Genomic DNA, 21992 nt, shown 5'->3' with positions numbered 1-21992 from the left:
CTGATAAAGTGATAAAAGGCAGGTTGAGAATTAAAGTCTCTCAAAATTATTTTTTAAAAAAAATCAGAATGTCTAGGGCTTGATTTATTCCAAATTAAATATTTCAAACTCTAGTTACCTTAACTCCAAATAAACATGATCAAAAAAGAACATTTCTATCATGTATTTTATATTTGTACACTTATTTCCACAGTTACAATTGAGTGATTTAAAACTATTACCAATACAAACTAAAACTACTATTACCCACCCAAACATACAAACATGCCTGACACCATGAAAACCGGTGGATTACTAGTGAGAATGCCAAGATGTCACTTTAATCATCCATTCAAATCTGCACACTGGAACAATGAAACCACCAACAGCAACTTATAGCCTCCTGGATCATACATGCACTAGGACAATACTTCTTCAACCACTACAATGATGTGATTTTTTAAAAAATGGACAACGATTAAAGAATGTACTGAAAATGATTCTACTATATGGATGCTTCCAATGTTCAGATGATTTACTGCACCCTCAAATTAGCCCACCGCCTACCTCAAGACAACAAATTATGTACAAATTCATAAAAATTGGAAAGGAAATTTAGTTCTATTAATAATAGGAAACACATTTTGGCAGACATCTAGCTACCAAGCAAGAACCTTAAACTGCACTGTTTCTGCAAAGCAGGAGGCCCACAATGTCACACTGTGATCCACAATTTAGGTATTTTAGAAATGAGGCAAAGGGGCTTCCCTGGTGGCGCAGTGGTTGAGAGTCCGCCTGCCGATGCAGGGGACATGGGTTCATGCCCCGGGCCGGGAGGATCCCACATGCCGCAGAGCGGCTGGGCCCGTGAGCCATGGCCGCTGAGCCTGCGCGTCCGGAGCCTGTGCTCCGCAACGGGAGAGGCCACAACAGTGAGAGGCCTGCGTACCGCAAAAAAAAGAAGAAATGAGGCAAAGAAAACTTTGTGGAGTTAAGGAATGACCATTCCCTAAAGAGGGCTCCTGCAAATATAGATGATTCTCATGACTTCATTTTTCCTCTAAAAAATTCAGTTAAATAAAACATGAATGGATATCTGGATCTGGTCTTTGCCAGGTGCTGGGGACTGAACTGTAAATTAGACAACATACATGACGACCCTGGTATATCACAGTCTAGTTGGGAGAGAAGAGACACGAAATTACATCTGAAGAAACACAAATATACAACATAAAAGATTTAAAGCTCAGAGGTGTTACAGAAACCAAACGTCAACCTATCAAATACTCACTGAAAGCTTAGTGTGGAGGTTTAACGTTCAACTGTATCATTTTATTTTAAAGAAGCAGCAACTACACATCTGTATGTACACTGTCCCATTCAAAAGGGTTATCTTTCTTACTTGCATGGCTACTCTAATTATGTTACCATTGCTAGACATATATAGGGAACTCATTCCTCCAGCACTTCTTTGATTTTTGCAAATAGCCAAAAATCTTTTGGGGTTAAGCTTAATGAATAAGCTGAGTGATATACCTTTTGAGATCAGTAATATGGTAATTGCTATAAAGTAATGATATATTTTATTGTAATTTGTAAATGTCTCTGAAGGAAATTTAAAAGAATAAAAAACTGTTTTGGGTGACAGTTACATAGTTTACCTTTCAAATATCTTCAATGGTGACCAAATTCGAGAATGACACTTAATAAATTCTAATATGTGTATTTAAAATAAGTGCCTGCTTTTATTATCATATTCCAACTTTATTGTCATCAATAAAATACCAATTAATAAAATTTTTTTTCTTTTCTAGACAAATACTCCCATATAGCCTACTATCTTCAACACAGGACACCTCTAGCACAACAAAAGAATCTATCCTATTTGAACAGAATTCCTGGGACTCATTTTCCTCAGTAAAATTAACTGTTTTTATGTTATGGCTATGCTAACTCCAATATCCCACTACCACCGCCTCCCCACCCACCCAACCCCAAAGCCTTTGAAAACAACAGAAGGGTGAAAAGAAATGTTTTAAAATTCTAAAATTTTATATTCTATTTCCCTCTGAATTGCTTGGAAGAAGCTTACTTTTAACAAAGTGTGAAGTGATTTAAGATTTTCTTTCCTCTCCTTTACTCATTATAGCTCCTCAGGAGGCCAATAAGAGGGAAATCCCTTTTAATCCTTTCCTGCTGCAGAACAACATTAATCCTAGACTCACTAAAAAAAAGGGAAGCTATATCAAGAATATTAAAAGAACTGTGTGACTGTAGTTTGAAAAACACTTTATAATCCGTAACACATCCCATATGTGATTTAATGTATTCTTTGCACTAAAAACCTCGCTATAGCTACCAGATATTTTCTCATTATAGGCAAAGAAAACAACTGTAAAAAGAAAAAAATGGGGGTTATTCCACAAGTAAATACATCTGCTTTACTGAGGTTAAATCTCTAATTTCTAATGCATGAAAAACAAATTCTTCTACTTGATAGTGATTGAAAATCTCACTGCTCTGCTAAAATTCTTTTTACTTATAGCACCTTTTTTTTTTTTTTTGGTTAGCTAACAAAATGCCCACAATGATATTTAAGCCCCTATCCCAGTATCTCCTTTCTCAGAGGAGATATAAGTCTGGCACAGAGGACTTGGTAGAAGACTGTGATGTGAATTCTGTCCCTGTACCAAGAAAACAACTGCACAGAAGAAAAGCACTGTATTAGGGGTCAAAACGCCTGGGCTTTACTCTCTACCACTTTAGCTCTGAGACTGTGGGCAATTATAAGACTTCTCAGATCCTCCACTGCTTTATCTGTACAATGATTATTAGGAGGATTGGGAGAGATAATTTAAGGAACTCAAATAGTATTTCTATAAAAAGCAGTAAATAAAAAGAAATACAGCAACATAAAAAATGCTAATAACTATAAAACTTTATAGATATACACCGATGCTCCAAAGGAAGATCAATAAGGGCTGAAGTATATGAAAGGTTTTATTAGGTTTTCCTATAAACAAAATGCTTACTTCCAACTTCAAGCCATTCTTACAAGCTCCTCTAATCAAGGTTATGCAAATCCAACCCATTCTTTGAAATAAAGCTCAAATACTACCTCCTCCCTGACATCTTCCTTAAACACTGGTGTACAGTGAGCCCCCTTCTCTAATCTCTTACAGTGTTTTCCATACCACTAATCTGATACTTATCGATAGAGTCTTGCATTTTAAAGGTTTCCTGTGTACCACATTTGTTCTGCTGTCCTAAATAGTTTCAATACAGTTAGGATGAAAGAACCAAGGGTTACACTTACTGTGACCTTTTTAGCAACTAAGTACTCTGTAGGCAAACAAGATATAAATTGAATTAAAACCAAATAATGCAATTGTGCTAAATAGTACCAAAGTTGCAAAAAAAGATTACAATTCAAATGGGTTTCCTTCTCTAGTGCAAGTTTGACCTAGAAACCTAGATAATTAGTGAGTTTCCAAATAAGAGGGGAAAAGTGACTATCAGAAGATGTAATAAATGTAAAGGAAAACAACCTAACAACAATTTGGTTTATACTGCCATAATTTTATCTTCAAAGAAGATATATATTGAAGTTAACAGACAACTCTCCATGGAATAATCGAGAGGAGCTCAGACTTTTTACTCTTTCTTTATTTTTGGACTCTCCTGGAAAAGACTAAACCAATAATATTTTTAATTAAATGGTTTAGCTTTTAAGAAAGATTTAATTCTCATGTCATCATTTAATCTGCTTAGTCTTCAAGTTTGAAATAAACCAACATTACATAAACCCTAAATGCTATATACTATGTACTAACAAATAAAGGGAATAAAAACTAAATATACTTACCAAGAACAATATACACTTGCAGTTTGGAGCTGCTGGGTAAGGTAAGTCGTACAAAGAACAAATGCTGTGTTATCCTGACCTTCGGATTCCAGATTACATATGATGTCTAGTACCTCCTTGCAGTCGACCTTTGCAATCTATCAAAAATGAGATGACTAAGTCAAAAAGAAAATGGTGACTTTTCTGTAAACTTTGTTATATAACATGAAACTTCTTTATAAACATTTTCTATCTTTGGTAATTGATGAGGCAAGAATTAGGGAGATATAATTTTCTTCTACTAACTAATAGCTGAGTCTTCTGGAATAAAAATTTCATATAAGAAAGTATTAAACAGAGAAGAGAACAGATGCTATGAGGAAGTTCCACTGCAGTCCCAACACAGATAAAACATTTTTGTACAGTTAAAAAAATTACTCATGAACATTGTTACTATATAAAAGAATCAAATTATGTATAACTTCAGGTTATTTTCAGCTGAAGTACCATCAACTTTTTTCCCGTTTTTTGTTTCTTTTTTTCTTTTTCAATTTAATTCAAGTCCCTCTAGTTATAGACAGAAAACTAACAAGCTTACCCTTACTCCCAGTAGGGCTAAAGGAGGCCAGATGAGAAACTGTTTTAAATATAAATACTATATCAACGTATCATTTTCTCATGTAATTAAGGAAAAACTATTTTGTATAACTGAGTTTTTCACACAACTAAAACACTTATAGAAACACATCTTTTTCATTTACACTATTTATAGGAATCTTAAAAAAAAACAAAAACAACCAACCTCTGGGCAAATCAGTAGAATTTTCCGGGGCTCTTTTTGTATAGTGGTAAAATAGTAGATTAAGACTTCTGAAGACCCTTTCTCACTCTCTATTTTATCATTTCCCTGTCTTAATAAACAGACTATGAAGAACATAGTCTATTTCATGACTGTCAGCATTATAAATGTCAATTATACTAGGCACCAAATATACAAAACAGTGATACTTTCAGGACAAATGAAGTGTGTGTAAGGGCAAATGAGGCATATAGAGTTTAGCTCATCTCCTTCCAGAGTGCTATGCAGAACCACTCTGGTGGTTCTAAGTCTCTAATTTTAGTTATACCCTCAGGTAGGCACAGAAAGGCTCCTTTCTCAGCTTAGCTCAAATGCCATTTTCTCACTGAATCCTTCCCTAACTGCTAAAAGCACGTTAGAATCCCTGGCAAAAACTCTACTCTCAAATTCTCCTTTGTAGCATTTACCACACTGCAATTCAATCATTAGTTGAACAACTTATTAGCATGTCTTCTCTGCTAGAATATAAAATCCATGTGGTCAGGATTATGTACATCTTGTTCAAAACTCAGCACTTATCACAGTGTCTGGAACATAGAAGACACTCAGTAAATACATGCTGCTAAATGGAATAAATGAATCAAGTTTAACTTAAAGATAAAAAGTTCGTGTTTAAAAAGCGCAACTTATTTAATACTGTGTTTTCTAATCTTTGGAAAGGCAACGCAATGACATAATAAGCAGTGTAGTGCAGTGGTTAAAAGCAATTATTGTAGAACCAGACTGTATACATTCTCTTCCCAGCTCTATAGCTACTAGCTATGTGATCCTGGAGAAGTTACGTAACTTCTCAGTAACTTAGTGCCTCAGTTTCCTCATCTTTAAAATGGGAATAACAGAACCTTCCTCATAGTTATTATAAGAATTTTTAACATGTTTCAGTACAGCACAGTGACTATAGTTAATAATACCATATTGCATATCTGAAAGTTGCTGAGAGTTTATCTTAAAAGTTCTCATCACAAGAAAAAAATTTTTTGTAACTATGTATGGTGACAGATGTTATCTAGCTTTATTGTGATGATCATTTCACAATATATACAAGTACTGAATCACGATGCACACTTAAAACTAATATATGTCAATTATACCTCAATTTCTAAAAAATGTGCTATGTGTACCTATTAGAGCTAAGTTAAAAAAAAATATGTTTTAAAAGGGATTGGCAGGGCTTCCCTAGTGGTGCAGTGGTTAAGAATCCACCTGCCGGGCTTCCCTGGTGGCACAGTGGTTGGGAGCCCGCCTGCCGATGCAGGGGACACGGGTTCGTGCCCCGGTCTGGGAGGATCCCACATGCCGCGGAGCGGCTGGGCCCGTGAGCCATGGCCGCTGAGCCTGTGCGTCCGGAGCCTGTGCTCCACCACAGGAGAGGCCACAACGGTGAGAGGCCCGCGTACCGCAAAAAAAAAAAAGAAAAAAAAAGAATCCACCTGCCAATGCAGGGGACACGGGTTCCAGCCCTGGTCCGGGATGATCCCACATGCCGTGGAGCAACTAAGCCCGTGCGCTACAACCACTGAGCCTGCGCTCTAGAGTCCGCGAGCCACAACTACTGAAGCCCACATGCCTAGAGCCCACGCTCCGCAACAAGAGAAGCCACCGCAATGAGAAGCTGGCGCACCACAACGAAGAATAACCCCCGTTTGCTGCAACTAGAGAAAGCCCGTGCGCAGCAACGAAGACCCAGCACAGCCAAAAATAAATAAAATTAAATTTTAAAAAAAGGGATTGGCAGAAAGGAAGCACTTTAAAAGTGCTGTTAAAAATTGTTTTCATTAAAAGTAATAAATAAAATGCTAGACAAAAGAATTGTTTTCACAAAATATATAAATTTTAAAAAGAAAAAATAAAAAAGAAAGTGAACCTTAAGAATACTAGAAAGTATTTCACAAGATCACTCTCAGATGCAAAATCACTCGATGTAAATTTGTATCTAACGAGTATTGGGAGGGAAAGTTAAGTTGTTAAAGCCTAAACATAATTAAAGTTAAACTCAGGTTTCAGGGAAAAAAATAAAATCATACATTATGAAGATGGAATTTTACTGATGCCCTAAACAACCATATCCTCATCCATAGCTGAATGAATCAGAAGGGTCATCCAGAGAGGAAATGCTCACCACAGAGCCACTTAAAATTGTACTGATTGAAAGACCAAAGTGAGAATTCCACAGCAAGTAAAACCAGCTGTTCCAGAACCACCACCACCTACCATCCACACCATGTTAAAGCTTCTGCTGAAAACCAAGAATTCTAAAATTCAATTTTGGCAGCAATATAACATCTCCAAGCTGAGAAATAGCATGAGAAGCTCTCTATGCCAGACATAGAAATCAGAATGGAAATAACACACAACTTATATTTCTAGAATATTTTTTATCCATTTCAAATAACTTTTATTGTATTTTCTCATTTTATCAACATGGTAAGGTCTGTAAGACTGGCAAGGCTTTCTGGATATATATCTGAAAGGAATGACTTGAAATCAGTATAGTTTTTAGTTTGATTAACTTCTATTTATTAGATTTCTCCTGATTATAAAAATGTTTATAATAGAAAACCTGAAAAATATAGAGAATAAAAATTAGCCTTAGATCTTACAACTCAATAATAACCAATGTGAGTTTTACTCCAGTATTCTGTCTATACACACTAACTGTATAGCAAACAATACATGACTACTACAAATATGTACCTATTTTAAAGAAAGGTTGGATTGTGTTGATTGTATATCTGTTCTTTTACCCTAATATTCTGGTGTGACTTAAGCAAGAGTTTTTATCAGTCCACAAGATAGACAGGAGAGGGTAAGCTGATTGTCGAGGCAGAGAGAGCAATAAGGAGATGTGAAGAAGAAAAAAAAAGGCAGTGAAAAAGTAATAATAATGATAATAATACTTCTAAATCTTATACAGCATTACTATATGTCAGGTACTGTTCTACAAATTTACATAAACATCCCCAGATCTACCCCAGATGGTCTGGCTCCAGAGTCCATACTCTTAGCCACTATGCTACAGTGAGATGCTCTAACAGTGGAAATGATAATACCTTATTACTGTGTGCTCTTTGAAGGCTAGGAATATGGTGACTGTTTTATGTCCAAAGGTAGTCAATAAACGTTTACTGAATTGAAATGAATAGATAGTGAGCAGAACCAGCCAAGAACTCAGAAGCATGTGAAAGACTATTCAGGCTCATTCATTCCACACCATGTTCTCACCTTAAGCCTCTTTCAAATCCTCACCAGTCCCCTCAGATCTTTCCTTATCAAGGTCTACCTCATAACGAAAGTCTGATAAACTTAATGATACAAAAATATAAATCATGCATAAGCACTATCAGTGACATTTGAATTTACCAGAATCAAAAATTTTTAGGATAGGGCTTCCCTGGTGGCGCCGTGGTTGAGAGTCCGCCTGCCAATGCAGGGGACACGGGTTCGTGCCCTGGTCGGGGAAGATCCCGCATGCCGCGGAGCGGCTGGGCCCGTGAGCCATGGACGCTGGGCCTGTGCGTCCGGAGCCTGTGCTCCGCAACGGGAGAGGCCACAGCAGTGAGAGGTCCGCGTAACGAAGGAAAAAAAAAATTTTTAGGATAAAGACAAGAAGTGGCTAATGCTGGGAACTCAGGTATCAAAGATGAAAACATACCATCTTACCCTATGAATTTTATATATAATGGTTACATACTTTCCTGCCAGCCCTGGTGCTGAACAGGGAATAAAAACAAAGAGCTGGACTTAATAAGAATAATGGCTTAAAATTCTCCTGTGGCAAAGCACTTAGAAATCCTGGATAAAACACAACAAATACAAATATTTCCTAAATACATAGCTGAAAACTCAAGAAAGAAGTTTAAGTGTGAATGGACAACTGCCTTAACTTGCTGGGTTGTAGAATTTCACGAAGAGGCTTGGGTTTTACAAGTCGTGGTTAGGAGATGATAAAGCCTGAACCTGAGAAGTTGGCACTGAGCCCTTTGGCATAAAGTTGGAACCCCTGAAGAGCTAAAAACTCAGAGAAAGTGTAGACTAAAAAAAAGGTGGGCAGGGGGGCAGGGATATAACAGGAAAATGTATTTGTCCATTGCAACCTGGGTTCTTGTGGGATCAAAAACATTCTGAGAATTTATAATCTTTCCTCGTTCAAACTTGGAGTCTGATATAATACTATTCTATTGTCTAAAAAACCCAAACTGAGAAAAACAAATAAAATAAAAAGAAGATTCTGGCTGGTAATATCTTTAAATCGCCTGGCAGAAGCAAACGTAAACATGATTTATACAGATATATGCTAACTAAGGCCTATGAGAATTCTCAGACATAAAGTATTCCCTACCCCCACTCAACTCGCCAAAACTGAGGCTCACAATCCCAAACTATAAAAAGCACAAATAAACAAGCCACTCCAGAAAATGTCAGCACACACAATAAACAGCAGTATTAGACTCCTGAGAATTCCAGGTTACAGAATGCACAGCACAAAGATTGAACCAACCATGGACTTTGGTTGGTTTAAAAAAATTAAATAAGGGCAATATGAGTTTGATAATAACTCGGGAAAAAGAGAGAGAGAGACAAAAACATGGAGGAACTTTTAATGCCAATCTGAAGCCAATCTGAAAAGGCTACGTACTATATGATTCCAACTACGTAATATTCTGGAAAAGGTAAAACTATGGAAGCAGTAAAAAGATCAGTGGTTGCCAGGGGCCTGAGAGGAGAGAGTGAGGGATGAATAGGCAGAGCATAGGAAATCTTTAGGGCAGTGACACTATTCTATATGATACTGTGATGGTAGATACATGTCATTATACGTTTGTCAAAAGCCATAGAATGTACAACACCAAGAGTGAAGCCTAATGTAAACTACGGATTTTAGTAAATAATAATGTACTGGCTCACCTACTGTAACAAATCTAACACACCAACCGCAAGACGTCAATAGGTGACTCTGGGGTGAGGGAGAACATATGGGAACTCCGTACTTTCCACTCAATTTTTCTGTAAACCTAAAACTGCTCAAAAAAAAAAAAAAATCTAACGATTAAAAAAACACTTTGATCATTTAAAAAATTAAATTATTTGTCTTTTGATTACTGATTTTTAAAGAGCTCTACATGTATTCTGGGCTCAAGTCCTTTATCAGATTATATTACATATATATGGTTTGCAAATATTTTCTCCCCTTCTGTGGATCAACTTTTCACTTTCTTGACTTTGACACACAAAGTTGGATGAAGTCCTATTTACTTTTCCTTTTGTCACCTGTGTTTTTGGTGTCACATATAAGAAACAACTGCCTAATCCAGGGTCTTAAAGATTTATTCCTATATTTCCTTCTAACATGTTACAGTTTTAGCTATTACATTTAAGTCTATGATTCATTTGGAGTTAATCTCTACGTGTGGTATTAAGGGTCAAACTTCATTCTGTTACAAATAGATATCCATTTGTTAAAGAACCAACTACTGAAAAGATTATCCTTTCCCCCACTGAATTATCTTGGCATCCATGTAGAAAATCAACTGGCTGTAAGTGTGAGGGCTTATTTTTGGACTCTCTCTCTTTTGTTCTTTGGCTGCGCCACACAGTACGTGGAACTTCCTCGACCAGGGATCAAACCCATGCCCCCTGCATTGGAAGCACAGAGTCTTAACCACTGGACCACCAAGGAAGTCCTATTTCTGGACTTTCATTTTTTTTTTTTTTTTTGCGGTACGCGGGCCTCTCACTGCCGTGGCCTCTCCCGTTGCAGAGCACAGGCTCCGGACGCACAGGCTCAGCGGCCATGGCTCACGGGCCCAGCCGCTCCGCGGCATGTGGGATCTTCCCGGACCGGGGCACGAACCCGTGTCCCCCGCATCGGCAGGCGGACTCTCAACCACTGCACCACCAGGGAAGCCCTGGACTTTCAATTTTAGTCTATTGATCTTTTCGCTTACCCTTTTGCCGGGAAAACACCGGCTTGATTACTGAAAATTTTTAGTGAGCTTTGAAATAAAGAAGTGAGTCCTCCTACTTTGTTCTTTTTACAATATTGTTTTGGCTATCCAGGGTCCCTTGAATTTCCACATGAATTTTAGCATCATCTTATCAATTTCTGCAAGAGAGGAAGGTAGAATTTTGACAGAGATGTCACTGAATCTGAGGATCAATTTGGGGAATACTGCCATTTAACAATACTGTCTTCTGGACCAACAACATGGGATGTTGTTCCATTTACTTAGTTTCTTTCAACAATGTTTTAAAGTCTTCAGTATACAAACAAGTCTTGTACTTCTTTTAAAAAATTTATTCTAAATATTTTATTCTTTATGATGCTATTGTACACCGAATTGTTTCCTTAATTACATTTTTTGTACTGTTCATTGCTAGATGTATATAAATAAAAATGATTTTTGTATATTGATCTTATTAGGATCATTTATATACAAGATCATGATATATGCAATTAGAAATACTTATACATCTTGCTTTCCAATCTAGATGCCTTTTAACTATTTTCTTGCCTAACTGCTCTGGCTAAACCTTCCAGCACAATATTGAATAGAAATGTCAAAAGCAGACATTCTTGTTTTGTCCCTGATCTTTGGGGAAAACCACTCAATCTTTCATCACTAAGTATTATGTCAGCCGTGGGTTTCCACAAATGCTCTTAATCAGGGTGAGGAAGTTTCCAGCTTATTCCTAGTTTGCTGAGTGCTTTTAACACGAAAGGGTGTAGGATCTAGTTAAATGCTTTTTCTGTCTCTTGTGACAAACATGTAGCTTTTGTCCTTTATTCTATGGCACAGCATTTACATATAACCTACGCACATCCTCTGTATACTTTAAATCACTTCAAGAGTACTTATAATACCTAATACAATGTAAATGCTATATAAATAGTTGTTGCAGGGGGCAAATTCAAGTTTTGCTTTCTGGAACTTTCTGGAAATTTTTCCCCTGAATATTTTCAATCCACAGTTGGAGGCGGAACCCATGGATACAGAGGGCAGACAGCACTCCTTTTTCTATATTGCTGGATTTGTTTTGCTGGATTTTGTTGAGGATTTTTGCATCCATATTTGTTACAGATATTGGTCTGTACCTCTCTTTCTCTTGATATCTTAGTCTGGTTGTGGTTATTGGATAATAATGGCCTCACTGCATGAGTTTGGAAGGATTCCCTCCTCTTTTATTTTCTGGAAGACGTTGCGAGGGACTGGTGTAAATTCTTCTGTATATGTTTTGTACAATTGACCAGTGAAGCCATGTGGGTGTGGGCTTCTCTTGGTGGGAAGTTTTTAAATTACCTACTCGATCTCTTTACTAGTCATAGGTATATTCAGTTTTTCTATTTCTTCGTGAGTTAATTTCAGTAGTTTGTTTCATTCTAAGATTTGTCCATTTCATCTAAGTAAATATAACATTTTGGTGTATAGTTGTTCATGGTATGCTCTTATAATCCTTTTTATTCCTGTAATATCAGTAGTCATGTCCTCTCTTTCATTCCTGATTTTAGTAATTTGAGTATTCTTTTTTTCATGTTCAGCCTAACTAAAAGTTTATCAATTTTGTCGATCTTTAAAAACAAACTTTTATTAGTTTTTGCTATTGATTTTGTATTCTCTATTTCATTTATTTATACTCTAATCATTATTATCTCCTTCCTTCTGCTAGCTTTGGGTTTAGTTTGCTCTTCTTTCTAGTCTTTTAGGGTAGATGGTTAAGTTATTAATTTGAGATCTTTTTTTTTTTTTTTTTTTGGCCACACTGCACAGCTTGCAGGGGGATCTTAGTTCTCCGACCAGGGGGATCTTAGTTCTCCGACCAGGGATTGAACCTGGGCCACAGCAGTAAAAGCCCAGAATCTTAATCACTACGCCACCAGGGAACTCCCAAGATCCTTCTCTTTTTAAGATTGACATTTTACAACCGTAAATTTCCCCTAAATGCTGCTTTAGTTGCATCCCATAAATTTCAGTATGTTGTGTTTTCATCATTCATCCCAATGTGTTTTCTAACTTCTCATTTTTTTTCTTTGATCAATTGCTTATTCTGAGGTGTTGTTTAATCTCCACATATCTGTGACTTTCCCAAATTTCCTTCTGCTACTAATTTCTAATTTCATTCCATTGTGGCCGAAAAACATACTTTGTATGATTTCAATCCTTTTAAATTTATCAGTTTGTTTTATGGCCTAACATATGTCTATCCTGGAGAACGTTCCATGTGCATTTGAGAAGAAATGTATATTCTGCTGCTCTTGGATATTCTATAAACGTCTGCTAGGTCCAGTTGGTTTATAGTACTGCTCAAGCCTTCCATTTCCTTGTTGTCTAGTTGGTTTATCCACTATTGAAAGTGGGGTATTAAAGTCTCCAACTATTGTATTTGAATTGTCTATTTCCCCCTTCAATGCTGCCAGCTCATGTATTTTGGGGCTCTTCTGTTCCTCAGATTGAGTAATCTCAATCGACTTCTTTTAAGTTTGCTAATTCTTTCTTCTGTTAATTCAAATCTGATGTTGAGCCTCTTCAGTGAATTAATTTCAATTATTGTACTTTTTCACTCCACAGTCTCTATTTGGTTCTTTTTTTCTATTTCTTTACTTCTATTGTCTACATCTTGAGACACTTTTCTCATACTTTTCTTTAGTTGCTTTAGTTCTTTGAATATACAGTTAATCTTCATTATTTGCAGATTCTGTACTTACAAATTAGCCTACTTGATGAAATTTATTTTTAACCCCCAAATTCAATACTCACAGTGCTCTCCCAGTCATTCATGAACATGCATATAATGGCAAAAAATTTGAATCCTCTCTTGAGCAGGTTCCCAGCTAAGGTCAAACAAGGTGTTGCTCTTTTTGTTTCAGTTCTCATACTGTAACAACTATCTTTTTCATGTTCTATTTATTGCCACTCTTCAATGTTTTTGTATTTTTCATTGGTGATTTCACTGTTTAGAATAGCCCCTAGTTGTAGTGCCGAAGTGCTGCCTAATTTCCTAAGTGCAAGAGACTGTGATGTGCCTTATGGAGAAAATACATGTGTTAAATAAGTTTCATGCAGGCATGAGTTACACTGCTGTTGGCTATGAGTTCAATGTTAATAAATCAGTAATATAAATTAAATAAGGTATCTTTAAACAGAAGCACACATAAAACAAGGTTATGTATTGATCAGTTGACAAAAATTATGTGACCAGAGGCTTGAAGGAACCTAACCTTGTATTTCCCCTAGGAGCAATGGATTCAGTATAAGCTAATTCAGTGTTTGCAGTGACTCTATAGAACATAACTACCACGAATTGAGTGTATTTGCAATAACTGATTTAAAGTTCCTTTTCTAGTAAGTCCAGCACCTGGGCATCCTAAGTTTCTGTTGGCTGCCTTTTTCCCTGTGTATGGACTACCATATTTCTTTATAATGATAAGTGGATATTTTAAATAATATATTGTGGCAACTCTGGAAATCAGAATCTTTCACCTCTTTGGGGTTTATTATTGTTACTGTTTGTTTAGTGACTTTCTTGGAATAATTCTGTAAAGCCTGTATTCTTTGTCATGTGTGGCCACTACAATCTCTGCTTGGTTAGCTTAATTCAAGATGTTGAATATGTTGCGTAAATGCCTTGAACAAGAAAGTCTCTCTGCTTTTGCCAAGCAGCTGTGTGTGTGTGTTGGGGAATCCTTTCAGTATTTCAGTAGGCAGTTTACAGCTCTAACCTGTCCTTCATTTCCTACTTGTGCGAAGCCTCAAGGTAACCAAGAGGTGAGGGATTAGAGCCTTCTCAGGTCATTCCTTGGCAGACATACAGCACTATACATTTGTGTTACCTTCCAGAGTACTAGGAATATATCAGAGGTTTTCAAAGTCCTCTATGGACATCTTATATCCCAGTTTTTCTTTTTAATTTTTGTCAGTCTTTTGTTAAGCCCAACTGGCAATTCCTCCTCAGACAACTGTCATGTTAAACAATTACCAATCATTATTTTTGATAAATGCCCCAGGACAGAACTTTTGGTGGAGTGAGCTCTGAGTCAAATAAAGACAAATCCTGAGAACACAGCTTTTCAGAAAGTTGCCAAGTAGGTCAAATAGTGACAATTCTGTGGGGATGGGCTTTTGCAGAGTTCCAAAACCATTCTGCTTCCTCGGTGGCTGCTAGACTGCTGGTTTTCAAGGTTACTGTGAAGCTAGGGAGAGGGAAATGAGAAGTAGGGCAAGTTAAAATGCCACCAAGCTCACTGTTCTGAGATTCATGCGTTTTTCTTGAATAAAACTTCCTAGGATTACAGTAAGCCTTTAGTTAATTTCCAGAGTTCTGAAAAAGTTAATGCCCTCCACTCTCTGGTTTCAAATGCTGATAACTTGGAACTCAATTTCCAGCACAGACCTTTCCCCAAGCCTCACGTTGTGTGAATACTGTCTGCTGTTGCTCTCCCTTGTGTCTTTTCACCTCTGTATTCCCAGTGCCTAACACAGTCTCCAGTGAATATATATTAAATGACTGGAAGGCAGGACTGTATTATTTCTTACAGTAACATCTGAATCTAATATTATTTCAAAATAAAATGCCTAATTTTATTTAAAGAAGAAAAAAGATCACCTCGGCTATTGCAGAGAATGAATTTTGGGGACAAGAACAGATGCAGGGCTTCCCTGGTGGCGCAGTGGTTGAGAGTCCGCCTGCCGATGCAGGGGACATGGGTTCGTGCCCCAGTCCGGGAAGATCCCACATGCCGCGGAGCGGCTAGGCCCGTGAGCCACGGCCACTTAGCCTGCGCGTCCGGAGCCTGTGCTCCACAACGGGAGAGGCCACAACAGTGAGAGGCCCGCATACCGCAAAAAAAAAAAAAAAAAAGAACAGATGCAATTAGAAGGCTTTCATAATAATCAGCGAATTAAACAGCAATGGTACGACAGGTAGTCAACTGGCACAAGAGAAGGTGGGTAGAGATGGCTTATTTGCCTTCTTAAGTTATCTTCACGCTTAGGCTAACCAAGGTAAACTAGTATTCTGGCCAGTGCCATTACTGGAATATTTTAACATTTATCTTTCTCTAGAACTATGGTTTTCAATCTAGTATTTTCCTGATCAGTTCTGGGATATAATGCAAATAATTTGTTCCTAATAATGGATTTTAAAAAACAAGCTGGTAAATGGTTTTTTCAAAAAGGAATCAAAGTGGAAGTTATCCACATAATAAGATTTCTCTCACTTGCATCCCCAAGTAGGAGAAAGGGAGGAGTCAGTTAGCAAGCCTCCATTTCATGTAACCCTGGGTCTACTTTTGAGAGAATCATCCCTGTTAGGTTCATAGACATCACCTGGAAAAAAGGTTGTGCTTCTAAAAACCAGGTTTCTTTTAAACTGCAGCAATACCACAGACCAATACTATGATACTGAGTGGTCACTTGTATGTTTCCTAAAGAAATAAATGGTCACTGATGCTTCTAGTTAAATCCTATGACTCTGAGTATCTGAGAGAAGCCTGAATTGTCCTACTGAATTCTTGAAAATGACTGTGTCTGACTAACTCTCCATGATGACCCCTCCAATATAATCACATATCAACCAAAATACCCACACATAACCCATGAAAGTAACAGCAGAGGTGAGATCCAAATATATACTAAGTTTTAGGAAGATGTCTCTTCAAAGCTATTTAAAAGAACTCTGCTTTCGGAGATAAGATATTTAAATAGGCAAATCTTCCAGTTCTTCATACAGGCTTCTACCTTTAGTGTATTTTCTGAAAGTACATCTCATTCACCATATGACCATAAGGATACATAAAGTAATATTATCGATTTTAATTTTAATTATACACTTTATTATTCCTCGTTCAGGATCCATCTTAATCTTCTTATTTAAGGTACATCTGGGGACTTCTCCAGTGGTGCATTGATTAAGAATCCGCCTGCCAGGGCTTCCCTGGTGGCGCAGTGGTTGAGAGTCTGCCTGCCAATGCAGGGGGCATGGGTTCATGCCCCGGTCCGGGAAGATCCCACATGCCGCAGAGTGGCTGGGCCCGTGAGCCATGGCCACTGAGCCTGCGCGTCCGGAGCCTGTGCTCCGCAACGCGAGAGGCCACAACAGTGAGAGGCCCACATACTGCAAAAAAAAAAAAAAAAAAAAAAAAAAAAAGAATCTGCCTGCCAATGCAGGGGACATGGGTTTGAGCCCTGGTCCGGGAAGATCCCGCATGCCGCGGAGCAACTAAGCCCGTGCACCACAACTACTGAAGCCTGCGGGCCTAGAGCCCTTGCTCTGCAACAAGAGAAGCCACCGCAATGAGAAGCCCGTGCACCGCAACAAAGAGTAGCCCCCTCTAGCCGCAACTAGAGGAAGCCCGCGCGCAGCAACGAAGACCCAACGCAGCCAAAAATCAATACATAAATAAAAAATTTTTTAAAAAGGTACATCTGGAATCTCTATGCTGTTGTTTACTGTTTCTTCTACTCCCAAACTGGATTCCTAATGGGTCCTGTTTAAGTGTATTTGCTCTGTTTATCATTTATATACCTAGTGACTGTGTCAATTCCCAACAGTGTTAGACTGGTGAGTAAATCGGGTCCTGTTTGTCTTTTCCTTTCCTCATCAAGAGAAGAAGCAAGCCTTGTAACCACATCAGACACTGAAGATGCAGTTCACTCAGGGATCAAGACTGAAATGAACCACTTCTTTATCTGTGCCAAGAACTCTGCAGACAGATTTCTTGCTCTTCATAATAACAGAAGTGCTTCATGTTTAAAACATCGTTATCCTTTATACTATATGTGGGAAACTTGACCTTTGCAAAGATTTCCTCTTTCAGTAATAAAAAATATACACATAGGAAACATCCACTTGCGACACTAGGCCATGGCCAAGTCTGTAACTTTCCTTAAAATCCTTCCATATGTAGGGACTTCCCTGGCGGTCAGTGGTTAAAGACTCCACACTCCCAATGCAGGGGGCCGGGGATGGATCCCTGGTCGGGGAACTAGATCCCGCGTGCCACAACTAGGAGCTGGCACGCTGCAGCTGGGGATCCCACACACCACAGTGAAGATCCTTCACGCAGCAACAAAGATCACCTATGCTACGGCTAAGACCTGGTGCAGCCAAATGAATGAATAAATAAATATTTTTTAAAAAATCCTTTCATATGTAAAATTAATAACAGTGTCATCTCATCCAATTCTAAATACGGTATTTACAACCTAGAACTTGAGGATTCCATGGAGTTCTAAATTTTGGGTTCTGAATTCTGGCTTTCAAGTTGACCCCATCAATTAATCTTAATTGTACATGTCTGGCTAAATCTTCCCCAGCAGAGGTTTCCTATTACACACACCCATTATTGTGATACCTACAGGTGCCAAAATATAAGTACTTTTATTCAAGTTAATTTGACTCTTCTCCTGAACTCAGCTGAAGTAGATGGCAAATGTTGTGTGTAAGTTTGCTGCCTTAGAACATGTGCTGATTTTAAACTCCAATTAAAGAACATCTAGTGATTCACTGGTCCTTTCCCAAAGCAAATTTTGAAAGATTTCTTTAATTCTGCTCTCACTTGCAAAAGAAAGCATCACTGGATAAGAGACTAATTATGATGGTACCTGTGTTCCTTTTAGAATAATTTTATGATGTGTGCCAAATGTTGTCACATTGACATATTTAACAAATGAATCCCAATCATTATAAAAATATTTTAAGTTGCACCTATACATAAATGTATAACTATGAATGGAATGAAAATACCACCAAAATGTTTCCTGTTAGAACATGACTCATCAGTGTTTACCAGCTAGAAGTAAGTTGTACAGTGTAAAGAGAGCTGGCCAGGGAGCCAGGAGATCTGTGTTCTAGCCTGGGCTTGGACTTAATAATTAGCTTAATGAAGGCAGGGCCTTGGAAACATTACCTCTTGGCCTCAGTCTCACCATTGGTAAATCATGGAAGGTTAGACTAAATGATATTTAATGGTTGTAATACACTAGGAAATCTGAATCTTGCATAGCAAAGGTCAGCAAACATTTTTTGTAAACACCCAGACAGAAAATATTTTCAACTTTGCGGGCCAGATGGTCTTGGTTACAGCTATTCAGCTCTGCCATAGTAGAGCAAGACCAGTCATAAACAATAAACAAATAGGCGTGACTGTGTTCCAGTAAAACTTTATTTATAAAAACAAGTAGCCGGATGGATTTGATCCACAGACCATAGTAAATCAGATCACATTTCCAATAACCCAGTTCCTTGCATTCTCCACAAACTTGTTGAAAGGAATTAATTCTATAACTTCAGGAAGAAATCCTGTTTTCTTGATTTGTTATTAATAAACCAGGAAAGATCCCATATCCTCCCTGTTCTCCCATACCCCTCTCTTCTTTGCCATTCTTGTCAGTAGCAGAGCACCCCCATTCTTCCAGTCTCCCAAGTCTTATGAGTCTCTTAAAGGGATCTCTGCACATTATCCCTTATTTTTGTCCTGTCACCAAGTCCCATCCTTTCTCCTCTTGCTAACTCCAATCTCTTCTCCTAAATCTAATATATACTCTTTCTGTCTATGCTTCCTAAAACACTGTTTCAGTCATTTCACTTCCTATCTTCAAAACCTTCCTAATTTCTACTGCACTGAATCTAAGTTCAAATGCACTGGAGTTTCCAAGGCCTTACTTTTCCCTACGCAACAGGTCTTATTTCTCACAAGACCTAAACATCCACTCTCTGCTCCAGGCAAGGTGTTCCCTAGTGGTTCCCTACAAAGTGCATATTCATTTCTTTGCCTTTACTACCAGAGTCAGTTATCCCCAAACCATTCTTTATACCCACCCAAACCCCACCATTATTTCAAGGTCCAACTCAAGGATCAATTTTTATAAAGCCTTATATGCCAGTCCACAACGATATTCTCTACCTCTACACTTTTACGGAATTTAGAGGCACTATCATATGGCTTAGTACTTATCTTCCTGTTACTGTTTCTGGCAACCAAACTAGGCCATGTACACCATTATGTATTTGCCAATGCCTAATACAATGCTAAAAACAAAATAGGTTTTAAATAAGCAAAGATTGAGAGATAGAGGAATCAAATCCAAGGTCTAGCAGTTTTGCTTCTTCTGAATTCTTTTGGTATATATTAGGTGCTGAGTATAACCATTACTCCATCTTATTCTGATTAAGCTTCCCAAACACATGATATTGCAGCTGTTATTAGAGGTAAGCAGTCTCCCATCTCCTTACCCTTCCCAACATTGCAAACAAATAAATTTACAGGCTTATGTTTGGTTCCTACTATGTGGCTACGTATTTGTCTAGGATGTAGAGATACAGCAATGGGCAAACTTATGTCCCTGTCCTTACAATGTTTTCAATCTAGTGGGAGGAAACAGAGAATAAACAAATATTATGTCCAGAACTAGTGGTATGTACTATAAATAAAAAAATAGGTAGGTAAGGGGGCAGAGAGTGATGGGGGCCATTTTAGATGGATTTGTATATATTTATAATAATTGACAGGAGATATTTATTAAAGAAAAACAAGACTGAGTAGGGGGAGATAGGGTATTACTTCAGGTGGGACAGTGAGGAAGGCCTCTTTGATACGGCAATATTAAGGAGAGATGTGAATGATGTAAGGGAATGAGCTATCCAAACTATCTTGTGGCAAGGCATTCCAGGGAGTGATCTAAGACAAAACTCTAAGGTAGGAATATGTTTGGCTTGTTCAAAAAACAGCAAAGACAAGAGGGCTGGAGAGGAGTGAGCATTAAGCTGTAGAAGATATAGTCAGAGATGGTTAGACAAGTAGCCAGGGGCCATGGCACACAGAATATAAAGACTTCTGGATTTATTCTGAGCAAGACAGAAAGCTATTGAGTGGTTCTGATCAAGGAAGTGACATGGCCTGATTTAAGTTTTACAGATTATTCTGGCTACTTTGTGGAAAAATAAAATGTAGAAGAGTGAAAGCAAGTACACCAGTTCAAAGGCTTCTAGATTCATCTTTGTATCTCCAATGCCTAAGACACCATATGACATATAGACACTTAGGTATATACCACATAGAATAGTATTTATCATCCTATATCTTTAATATAATATTAGTGGTAGTACACCAAAGTCAGGTTTGAATCTCAGCTTATCTACATTAAGTTCTGTAACCATGAACATATTACTTAATCTGAGCCTCACTTCCTTACCAAAATGGAGCTACCTAAGAGTTGTGAGAACTAAATGTGACAGTGTATACATAGCATTTAGCATAGTGCCTAATACATAGTAAAAGCTCAAAAAAGTGGTAGCTGGTTATTCTCTACCCGCCTCCTCCCCCTCCAACAATGAGAACACAGTTGGAATGCAATTGGCTTCATTTATATTTATTCTTATTCTTTCATTAATTTTTATTTCTTAACTATTGTCTCTTTTTTAAATTAATTTTTATTGGAGTACAGTTGTTTTACAATTGACTTCATTTAGAGGAAAGCTCATAAAAACAAAACAAAGCCCTAATACCAGGAATATCAGGAGCTTAGGTATGGACATGTTAAGTTTAAGATGCCATTAGCCATGCAAGTCGAGATAGTGATTAGGCAGTTGAATATATGAGTCTGGAGCTCAGAGGAGAGGACTGAGCTGGAGATAAAACATCTGGGATTCAGGCCATAACTGGTTAAGACCGTGAGCCTAAATGAGATCACCAAGGGAATACGTGTAAATAGAAAAGAGAGGACACAAAAAGAGTCCTAGAGTAATATAACATTCAATCATCAGAGAGAGGAGGAGGAAGAGCAAGTAGAAATGAGAAAGATCAATCAGCCAGGTAGATAGAAAACAAAGAGAGTATAGTACCCTAGAAGCCAAGTGGAAAAATCTGTTAAAAGTTTAAAAGACAGAGTTAATAAGTCAGATGGAGTAAGGTGAAAACTGGGAAGTCATCGTGGATTTTCTTCTTCTAGTTGTATTGAGATAATATTGACATACAGCACATGAGTTTAAGGTGTACAGCTTAATGATTTGGCTTACATACATCTTGAGACCATTATCACAATAAGTTTAGTGAGCATCCATCATCTCTCTTGAGACCATTATCACAATAAGTTTAGTGAGCATCCATCATCTCATATAGACACAAAATTAAAGAGATAGAAAAAAAACTTTTTTCTTGTGATGGGAACTCTTAGGACTGACTCTTTTAACAACTTTCATATGTAACCTAGAGCAGTGTTAACTATATTTATCATGTTGTACATTACAATCCCGGTACTTACTTATCTTACTAACTAGAAGTTTGTACTTTCTGACTGCTTTCATCCAACTCCCCGT

General features: G+C 37.7%; 1 protein-coding gene across 1 annotated transcript in view; it reads right to left on the bottom strand.

Annotated features, from left to right (window-relative positions):
- RLF (RLF zinc finger) overlaps positions 1–21992 on the bottom strand; it is a gene marked incomplete at its 5' end in the record, with an annotated part of 80753 nt that overhangs the window by 11826 nt on the left and 46935 nt on the right. Inside the window, one exon of the mRNA XM_079698211.1 lies at positions 3845–3981. Within this exon, the coding sequence (XP_079554337.1) occupies positions 3845–3981 (137 nt within the window). The remainder of the gene's footprint in view (positions 1–3844; positions 3982–21992) is intronic.

This window comes from Hyperoodon ampullatus (assembly GCF_949752795.1).
Source record: "Hyperoodon ampullatus genome assembly, chromosome: 2".
NCBI lineage: Eukaryota > Metazoa > Chordata > Mammalia > Artiodactyla > Ziphiidae > Hyperoodon > Hyperoodon ampullatus.
Note: the sequence above shows the minus strand (reverse complement) of the source record. Positions and strands in the feature narration are given on the sequence as shown.